The following is a 10,122-nucleotide window of genomic DNA, read 5'->3' as shown; positions in this document are numbered from 1 at the left end:
GCAGGAAGCTCCAAACCAAGAGATGCCCTGCTGGAGAAACTAAAGGAGCGAATAAAAGATAGAGACAGAGCTCTGGAGGTAAAACATAAACACACAGATTCCCACACACACCAAGGACAGAATTTAATGGCAACTTGGTGGAAATATTGAGTGGATACAAAAATGCTGATATATGAAATGTTGAAGTCACTGAAGACTACCCTGTCGTGTAGATCACTGTAGCACTGAGGCTTTTCTTGCAGCAGTCAAAAGAGCCACTGATAGACAGTAATACAAAATCCCTCATAATCCAGTAGGTCAGCATAAAATTTTACCACCAATTTAAAAAAAAATCTTAGGATAAGCACTGGGAAAGAAGACCTTAGTTGTCAGTATGTAGTGCAGTGTGCTTCTTTATAGTAAAACATAGCATGACTAGCTCAGATGATGTTGGTGCTCCATAACAAAAAAGTTAATTTCATACTCCGATACATCTATAAAGAAAGAGCTTTGAATATGTCGCAGGGGCTCATTTTTCTGTTAAGTGCAAAACTAAGCACTGTAAGGAATGCGATGAATGTCAGAGCAGGGATGAATATCCCAGTTAAGGGTTCCTAGAAGAGCAGCACTGTGATCCCCCCGCCCCCACTGTCTGCAGCGCTCGATAGATGACAAGTTCCACTGTCTGGAGGAGCATGAGGCCCAGGTGAGGAGGCTGCAGCAGGCTCTCAGGGAGAAAGAACGAGACCTGGAGAGACTCCGCTGCATCCTGTCCAACAATGAGGACACCATCACGGTATGCTCATTTCACAGAGTACAAACATAACAGACCTGCCTGTTTATACTAAAGGGCAGGGCCCATACAGTAAATTTCTCTCAGTGGCACAGATCCATTAGCAACAGGAATAGTAAATAAATTCAAGACATATATCAAGTATTACATTTTTCTTTTTGTGTGGTTACACCTATTTTTGACCATCAGAGTCTGGATGCCTTGGTGCGAGGGAAGGAGCTGGAGCTGGAGCAGGCTGCAGAGGCCTACAGGAACCTCCAGTGGCTGAAGCAGCAGGGTGAGGAGAAGGAGAGGAATGCTCAGAGAGAGAAAGACACCATCATCAGCCAGCTACAGGAAACCCTGCAAAGCCGTAGCCAGGAGGTCCAGGTAACACACACACATTCATGCCTTTATTGTCATGGCTTCTAATTCTCTGTGGTGTAATTTTCAAAGCTTTGGAAAACCTGCCCAAGCAGAGAAACCTGTGTTACTTGTTTTCACTTTGACAAATACAGCAGGTACACTGATACAGCCCCTTCTTATTGTATTTTCTTCTATGTGTATGCACGTACAGGAACTGACAGCAACCCTTGTTGCCAGAGTCCAGGCCGGTCCCACTGAGGTTGTGGAGGAGCTGAAGTCTCGGCTGGCACTCAAAGAGAAACTTTTCCAGGAGCTGCTTACAGACCGCAGCCGCCAGTCTAACGAACACCACGCACAGGTCCAGGATCTGCTCAGTGCTCTCAGCTCCAAAGATCAGTATCTGCAGGTAGGCCACGTTGCCAGTATATGTGACCTACAGATTGTGCACGATAAAAGGAAGTTTAAAAGCCTTCAATCTCCTCCCTCATTCTTTCTCAGGACTATGCCTATAGGCTGTCCTTAGTGATTAGTGAGCGGACGGGTCAGCTGCAGGAGCTACGCAGGCAGCTGTCAATAAGAGAGCAGGAACTGTGTGAGCTGAGATGGGACAGAGAGAGGGAGATGGGAGGAGAGACGGAGCATCTGCGAAGTGTGCTCCAAGAGAAAGAAGCCTTCATTAAGGTATCTGTTCATACATTTCCCTTGGCTTTCTCCCTTGCTCTGTCTGCTTTATCTTTGCATTATCTTTTATTTATCAGGAGTTAATGCAGGGCCAGGAAGAGGCAATGCATCCTTCCTCTAAGGAGAGGGAGGCTGAGGTGAAGGCTCTCGAGGAGGAGCTGCAGCTGGCACTGAAGAAGGAGCGGGAGGCTCAGGTATCTGTGGGCCCTGAGATGACTCATATCAAGAATCCCTGTTTTTTTTTGTGTCGTAACATCATGTCATCATATCTTTGTGTCTTCATCATGCAGAAGGAGCTCTCTGCTTTGCATTTATCTTTGGCTCGGCAGCAGGTCGAAGGTGTTCCCACAAAAGACGGCACTGATCACCAAGTAGGATTTTAACTTCTTTCCCAGTGAAATAATGATGTTTAGGGGATTACACTGCTTAAGAATTACACATTTAATGTATATCTCCTTCCTTCTCAACCCTGCTTTCCACTCATCTAGTGTGTGCTGGAGCAGCTTGTGTCAGAGTACAACAAGCTGAATGACGCCCTGAGGGCAGAGAAGAGATTGTATCAAAATCTCACTCAGATCCACACCAAGACTGACAGGTAGGGCACCTGCTCCCAAGTCTTGTGACAACCTAGTTTCCCATGAATTCAGTAAGTTACAGGGCATTTTTACTTTTGCACTAAAGACACTTGTTTCTTCTCTTCTTGTCCACTTCTCAGCAGTACAGAGAAGATCCAGGCCCTTCACACTGAGTTAGACTCGGTCCAGGCTCTCCGCGGACAGCTGGAGGAGGTCCTGGCCAGGACCCGTAAGATGGCCCTGGGGCTGGAAAGGGCAACTAAAAGGCAGTCCGACTCTGGAGGTGGGGATGGGCAGGGTTCAGCCTCCAGGGCTGCACAGCGCACCGTCACTAATGCTCCATAATGCTCTGTCTGACCTCAGCAGAGTGGTACTGGCACTCTTTGTGAGATGCAGCTGTCTGTACCCACAGTTGATTGGTTTTAATTTTTAAAAATGTGGCCCGAATGTGAATCTGATAAAGCACAGTCTGCTCAAATTATGAATGAAAATCTAAATTTGACCCTCAGTCTTCAGGCAGCTTCGTCCAGATTGCCCAACTACTACTCACAGTAGTAGTAGTAGCAGTCTGTTCAGATGATTAATGGTTTGAAACAGCAATGTGCAACTCAGTCTTATTTATTAATATCTTTTGTGAGTATGGTGTGAATATGGTTTTATATTGTTTATGATAACCGCCTGCGTATTGCTTTGCAGTTGTTGTTCTGTATTGCCATTTCTGTGTACTGTCTCTCACCTGGTGTCACTCTTCCAGCCTTACTATCACAGTGAAATTACATCTTGTGGAGAAACTCAAGCTCATATGAGCCTTGTAGTGAAACGTCTCACCATCCATCATTTGTTTTACGTCATCTGTTTGCGACCAGGATGTGCACATCAATAAGGTCCAAGATATAACTCCAAAAAGATGGCCAAGTAGCTTCCCACTAGTTCAGCTTAACCTTACTTTCATAGTTAGTTCATGTAAAACTGCTTTGCTGTAATTTCAGTCTCTCAGATATGCATGAAATATAGGTTAGATACAAGGCAGAGGTGTGTGCTGATTACGGTAAGTTATTGTATGTATTGTTTTTAGTTTATCAGATTGTCTGCATTGTACTCTATGAATCACATGAGATGTGAACGCCAGAAATAATACTTGCTCTTTAAAAATATATAATAGGTAGAATACATTTTCTTGGGAGTTGTGCCCTGATTTCTCATCTAGCCTCAAAGATGGAATCCTTGTCAACACTCTTTTGTATTTTACATGCAACAAAAATAAACATGTGCTGGGTTTTTGTCAAAAGCACTTCTGTTATGGATTTCTCTTTATTGTGTTTAATTGGGAATTAGTTTTGAGAATATCCCAAACCTGAAATCCCCAACTTGTTCCTTGATGGACCTTCCTTATTTCCCCAAACACCAGCCCACTGTATTGTATCTGTCTGAGCCTTTCAGGGTAGAAATACTGCTTACATGTTCTCCTCAGTTTGTCTTAACATGCTTTTTAAATGTATATATATATTATAAATGCCATGAAATATTGTCATAAATTCCCAGTAAATGTCAAATATCAGAATTTGTCAACAGATTTCTGTAGAAAATTCTATTTTAATGTGCAAATGCAAACATGTACATCAAACTATTCCAGACATTTCCAATTCCAATGAGTTCTCTTTGTTCATGTCTGTGCTCACTCATGCATGCGACTGTGGTATGGTTTTCGTGTGTGCATGGCTGTTCTGCTGCAGTTTAGATAATCCACAATGCTAAAATGAAAGTCACCAAATAAGAAACTGTTGAGAGACCTTTCACTTAATTGTTCCCTGAATTTAAATGACAAATACACCCAGCAACATGATATGCAGCTTCAGTATGTGCCCCTTTCTGCATGTTATGCGTGTCTGCATGTAAACAGAGGCCCATATTCAGTCGGTTCAGCTTACAAAGCACATTGTTCCATCAGTAATAAGCTGGCAGCTTCACTCATTTCATGAATTTCCTGCCCTCTCACCAGCAGCTCAAACCTACATATTATACAGTATTAAACTTTCATTCTGGTCGGTGGGTGGAAACACTTTTAAGTATCATTAAACTTTTCACTGATAAGTAAATAATCCCATTAGTTCCACCAATCTAGTGAGCACACTCTTACATCCATGATGGACATCTAGCACTGCACACTGTGTGCATGTGGTATATTATGCATGTCTCTCTTGTGTATTATTAGGGCCTATTATGTAAAACAGATTTCCTTTGACATTCCTACCAATCACTTTCCACAGCGCCTGTGCTTCCTGGCAGCAAATCAACATCATTTATGTGTTCCTCACTTGCTCTCTGTGTGAATACAAAACTTTTAATAACATAGATCATTTTGGCACACAGTTTGTGGGGGAATATAAATCATCCAAACTCCATCACATTTGTTCTGGCTTTCTGTAAAGTCTTTCTCATGAACACACATACTCATACTGGGTTGCACTGTCTTGAGTGTGTTTTTGGCTGGTAGGAAATCTATGACATAACATTTCCCTTTAGTCCTATGACTTCCAAAGTGGTGATTCAGACAGGGTTCTGGAAAGAATGGAACAGAGTGCCCGCTAGAGAGGGAGAGACATAAAAATGAAAGACCAAGAAGAAAAACAGGAATACAATTAAACAAATGAGCAAAAAGCAAGTGAATATTGTTCTTATATGGTTACTGTGTTTTCAGAGCTCAGCACAGAAGAGGAGGAGGAAGGAGATGATGAAGGCAACAGCAGTGATGAGTTCACAGACAGCATAGAGGATGATGACGACAAAGTGACCCCCAGAAGTTTGGCTTCCATTCGGGTATATGCATCTCTACTTGATTTAAACTTTGGAGAAAGCACTTTATCTTAAATAGTAAGGATGATATAAAAATGTAAATGTTTTTCTGACTTTTATTTAGACTTGTGTGAGGACTCGTGGACCTGTGGGTGTGGCCATAGGGCCGACCAGGGAGGTGCTTTCTCAGAGAGTTGATGTGGAACAGCTTGAGAAGGCAAAGAAGACGCTTGAAGGCCAGCTTGAGGAAATAAGATTTCAGCTGGAGAGGGATGGATACTCCTCTGTGTCCCAGATGAGGTGCATATTTGTCTCATATCCTCAGGAAAATTAGAAGTTCTGATTGTTTAAGAGGATGTTATTGTATGTATGAAGCAAGAATTGTGACTGTTGTGTTGTCGGTGGCTCTGCCGTCTGAGCTGCTGGGGAGGTTCAAACCTGACAGCTACTTTACATTAATGTGCGTTTGATTTGACGTTCCTGCTCATCTTCTGCTAGGAGTGCACTGCAAAGGGTGCAGCAGGAGAACCGGGTTCTGAAAGAAGCTCAAGGACCAGCTGGATTCCTGGGACTGAAGACGAACATAGAGAAGAATCCCAGGAGTGTGAACCAGGAAGAGGAGAAGGAGGATATTGAGGAGGATAAGGAAGATGATGAAGAGGAGGAAATATCTCCAGTGTCTACAGGGAAGCGAGGTCCTCCTTGTGTTAGTTTGAGTGAGAAGCGAGGGAAGAGGCACTGCACCCGGCCGTCCCATCATCGCACACACCAAACTGAGACGGTAACACATTATATATACATTTAAATAAAAATTAAATCATGTGAAACATTGAGGGACTAATATCAGCAGCTAATAACTATCCCAGATATTTTATGAATCTGCTGCAAATCTATTAAGACTTTTAATTTCTCCTTCAACTCTTCTGCTAATATTTTCCTAAGATATTAGAACACCTTACAATGAAGTATGAGTCAATAGAACAACACAACTTGCATCTCAAAAAATGTTATCAAATGTTGCATCAGCACCTCTCTGATGCAATCTGTACAAAACTGAATGTAATAAGGGTTAATATGTATGCATGAAATTGGCTTTATTCATATTATTTTGTCCATCTTTCATATAGTATGGTAGTTTGTTGCTATGACACACAAATACAGAAGTGACAGTTCTAAAGAGAATAAAATGGCAAACAATAATACATTGTGGTGTAAAAAGTGATCAAATAAGTGCACTAGGCTTCACTTGCTGCAAAGCAGATTTCAGTGAGCTGTGCTACAAACCAGTGTTGCACCATTTGCTGTTGCAGGAGGTGGAGCCTGCTGGTGAGAGCAGGGAGGAGGGGGCACTCTGGCACAATGTAGAGGAGAGTGTCAGAGAACAGGCGGTCCGTCTGCGCTCAGACCTGGCTCTCAGCCACCAGGAGAACAGAGAGCTGCAGGAGAGGCTGATGGTATCTGAGGCCACAGTCCATGCTCAGGCTGAACAACTGAAGGACTACAGAGATCTGCTCAGTGAGTCACTCTCAGGAACATGAATCAAGGAAGGCTGACATGTTATTAGATGCTTATAAGAACTCAAACCACAATCAAATACTCTATTAATGACATTCAAGTAATTCCATTTTCACATCTCTGCAGCAGAGACATCCGTTCAGCAGGTCAGTAAACAAGTGCAGGTGGATCTCCAGGATCTGGGTTATGAGACCTGTGGTCGCAGTGAGAACGAAGCTGAGAGAGAAGACACCAGCAGCCCAGGTGGCCAACAGAGACAAAATGTTCTCTTAAATTATAATATCCAGTATTATTTTTAGTAATCCTTCATTAATACTTTCTTCAACTTTCTCTCCCTCAGAGTTTGATGACCTGGAGATGTGCACATCACTGTCCCATCATCAACACTATGAGGGTGTGGGCAGCAGCTGGTATGCTGGTAATACCAGCAGTAACACAGGTGTTTATGAACTGGCAGATGAGCCGGTCTCTCTGCAGCATCTGGTCCAGGATCTCCGCTCACAGCTGGGCCGCTGCCACAAGGTGATCCGTGGGCTGCAGCTGCGAGTGCGTTCCCTGTCTGCCACCAGTGACTATGCCTCCAGTCTGGAACGCACCCCTCGCAAGGTACTGTCACACTGATCGGTTGCTCTGTATTAATGACCACTCTGTAAGTTCAAGCTTGTAGTTCATCAATTTTATATTTATTTATTTTGCTGTTTTATAATCACCTTCAAGGTAAACTGGGCATTTGAAAGAACACCTGCCCCAAGTGGTGTAGAAGAGGATGAAGGCTGGATGTCTGATACACAAGGGACTCGGTTAGCGTCCAAACCCAATGGGGACCTGCAAGAGCTGATGGCACGGGTTGCATCACTAGAGGCACAGCTGAAGAGTTCCAGATTGGAGGGCAAAGGCCAAGCAGAAGAGGAGAAATGTGCCACTTGGCCTGGGTGTGTGATAACAGAAAGAAGGAGAAGGAGGGGCTAGTTACGCTTTCTTTAGGTAGACTCAGTTAAAGATGCACATGGGAACAGTTATATATGCACTAATTTAAAACTCTTAGTGCTCTGAAAACATACTAACATTTCATTTAATCCTATTGTGTTCCCCTGACTGTTCTTCCTCCTGTTTTTATAGGAAGTACAACTCTTTGATCCAGGCACAAGCTCGTGAGCTGTCCCATCTGAGGCAGAGGATGAGAGAGGGGCAAGGAGTCTGCCATATCCTCACCCAGCACCTGGGTGATACCACAAAGGTGCTGCAAACCCTTCTACATTAATTAAATGACTCATTAAACCACATTTTTCTACATATTACCAACATAAGCATTGCATTCTGTAGTCAGTTTTTAAACCTGCTGAATTTCTCAACACTTTTCAGACCTTTGAGGAGCTCCTGCGAGCTAATGATATTGATTACTACATGGGTCAGAGCTTCAGAGAACAGTTGGCACAGAGCACCGCCCTGGCACAAAGAGTGTTCATCAAGATCAGTGGACGTAAGAGACGTCCTCCTGTCTCTTCCACCACACGGACATATTGTTTGTTCTACAGTTCTCCATTCTCAGTGTCTTCTCCTCCTAAACTGTCTTTTAAAAATGGCTTTCCACTCCCTTTCTGTTCTTTTGGTTTGGTTTGTATAGGCGACCATGCAGAGAGCCACGATGACAAGATGGACCATGAGCTGCTTGCCCTACGGTGAGTCAGCTTCATTATGTCTGCATGGTGAATGTGTGTGTGAAAGAAAATGTTTCTACCATGTTAAACTTAAAGTGACAGCAAGGTAAGCCAAGTAGCTTGCATTTGGAGCTTGTGTGAGAGATTCATTTAGAAGGAACCTCTCTGCATACAGGTGCACTTAGATGTCCCCTATAACTGTTTGTATGCTATGATGAAATAACTATAACTGCACATTAGTTGGTTAGTTGCAGACCATGTGCAGGACAGGTGAGTGTTTGCAAACTTAAAGATGAGAACTCAGAGTATGGACTGTGGCTAAATCATTGTCTGCCACATGACTGAGCTACAAATCTTCATCCTCAGTCTTGTATGCACATGTTAAGTACATGTGCACACTGCATGCATTAAGTGTTTTCATAAGGGATTGAAAATACTAGACAAACAATTCCCTATAAATATAAAAAAGGGATAAATCCCAATCTGTTTATCTTTGCATCAGCAAACAACAAACTGTAGTATCACAATGAAATCAGTGAGGTTGTCTTGAAGTTATTAGCTCACTTTGCGGAGCACTTACTCTGTCCAAGCGATTAGTTTGTCATGTGACAAGGAGCCGTCCACATGGCTCCTTATGGTGGAGACATGACAGAAGGTTAATGTTAATCCGCTAACAGGCCACAACAGGGATCATTTACCGTTAAGTTACTTTTGATGAAAAGACAGTTTGCAGGTTTCACCAGCCAAGATTATTTCTGTCAGATCTTTACAAAGTTACTTATGGGTTTTTTTGGCATTACTTTTAAATGTATTTTTAAATCTTAAAAGACTGAGCTGAGTAGTGGACTGAACTCATTATCAGATGGCTTCTCTGTGAAAATCTGTGCAATCCCATAAACAGCTGTTTCTCTATGGGTCGAGGCCAAGCAAGAAAGATAGTTTATTTTTTGGATGCTGTTGGAAAGAGACAGCAAGTTCATGCTTCATCAGCTGAAACAGTAAGAGAGATGAAAGGTCTCATATATGTCTTCTTCAAACATCTAATTCAGAAATCCAAAGCTACCCAGTTTTCTATCATATACAGAAAAAAGCAGCAAACTCTTTAAAAAATGACCAAAACAATTAGTTATCAAAATAGTTTTGTCAATCAACAGTTTCATTGAGTGAATAATTGTTGCAGCTCCGTATCCTTTTCTTATTGTGATATGTTTTACTATTCATGGATAATCATATACCACTTACTGTATAAGTAGACTATTATGGACTTGCTTCTTTTCTCTTGTATCAGTTCGGTGTTATAGTTGATTCTCATGTGTACACATGTAGGCTGAGTAAGGAGCTGCAGCAGAAGGACAAAATCATCGAGTCACTCCACACCAAGTTGCAGCAATGTCCCGAAAGCCCGTCCAGCTGCCATGCCCTCTCTGAGACAACCGACCAATCAGACAGGACCTCCCTGGTGTCGGACGAGTACCGCACCAATGAAGACCTGGAGTTGTGTTCTGATTTAGATGCCAGAGAGTATCAGGAGGAGCACCGACTGAGGCAGCCAGGATCAGAACCAGATGGTATTGTTGAAGCTTGATCTTTTTTTTTTCCTCTTGATCTTTTCTCTTTCTGTTCTATCCTTTCACTTTCATTCCCCTCTTCTAGTCCGTTCATCTTTCCTTCCTCCTCATGGCCTCCTCAAGTCTTCCAGCAGCTGTCCCAACATGCTTTGCTCAGCCCCTATGGCTTTGACCAGTCAGTTCTCCAGAGGTATGGGACTCACATATGATTGCAA

General features: G+C 42.8%; 1 protein-coding gene across 1 annotated transcript in view; it reads left to right on the top strand.

The window, feature by feature from the left end:
* Positions 1-10,122, top strand: part of LOC109969247 (myomegalin) — a 34,266-nt gene that overhangs the window by 15,879 nt on the left and 8,265 nt on the right. Inside the window, exons 14-34 of the mRNA XM_020615973.1 lie at positions 5-78; positions 638-775; positions 962-1,141; positions 1,329-1,523; positions 1,616-1,798; positions 1,876-1,992; positions 2,089-2,169; positions 2,287-2,393; positions 2,514-2,656; positions 5,072-5,190; positions 5,291-5,466; positions 5,665-5,947; positions 6,477-6,681; positions 6,808-6,924; positions 7,022-7,287; positions 7,399-7,613; positions 7,801-7,918; positions 8,044-8,161; positions 8,306-8,360; positions 9,666-9,907; positions 9,993-10,097. Coding sequence (XP_020471629.1) covers positions 5-78; positions 638-775; positions 962-1,141; positions 1,329-1,523; positions 1,616-1,798; positions 1,876-1,992; positions 2,089-2,169; positions 2,287-2,393; positions 2,514-2,656; positions 5,072-5,190; positions 5,291-5,466; positions 5,665-5,947; positions 6,477-6,681; positions 6,808-6,924; positions 7,022-7,287; positions 7,399-7,613; positions 7,801-7,918; positions 8,044-8,161; positions 8,306-8,360; positions 9,666-9,907; positions 9,993-10,097 — 3,237 coding nt within the window. The remainder of the gene's footprint in view (positions 1-4; positions 79-637; positions 776-961; positions 1,142-1,328; positions 1,524-1,615; positions 1,799-1,875; positions 1,993-2,088; positions 2,170-2,286; positions 2,394-2,513; positions 2,657-5,071; positions 5,191-5,290; positions 5,467-5,664; positions 5,948-6,476; positions 6,682-6,807; positions 6,925-7,021; positions 7,288-7,398; positions 7,614-7,800; positions 7,919-8,043; positions 8,162-8,305; positions 8,361-9,665; positions 9,908-9,992; positions 10,098-10,122) is intronic.

The sequence above is a fragment of the Monopterus albus genome, unplaced genomic scaffold (genome assembly GCF_001952655.1).
Source record: "Monopterus albus unplaced genomic scaffold, M_albus_1.0 scaffold172.1, whole genome shotgun sequence".
Taxonomy (NCBI): Eukaryota; Metazoa; Chordata; class Actinopteri; order Synbranchiformes; family Synbranchidae; genus Monopterus; species Monopterus albus.
Note: the sequence above shows the minus strand (reverse complement) of the source record. Positions and strands in the feature narration are given on the sequence as shown.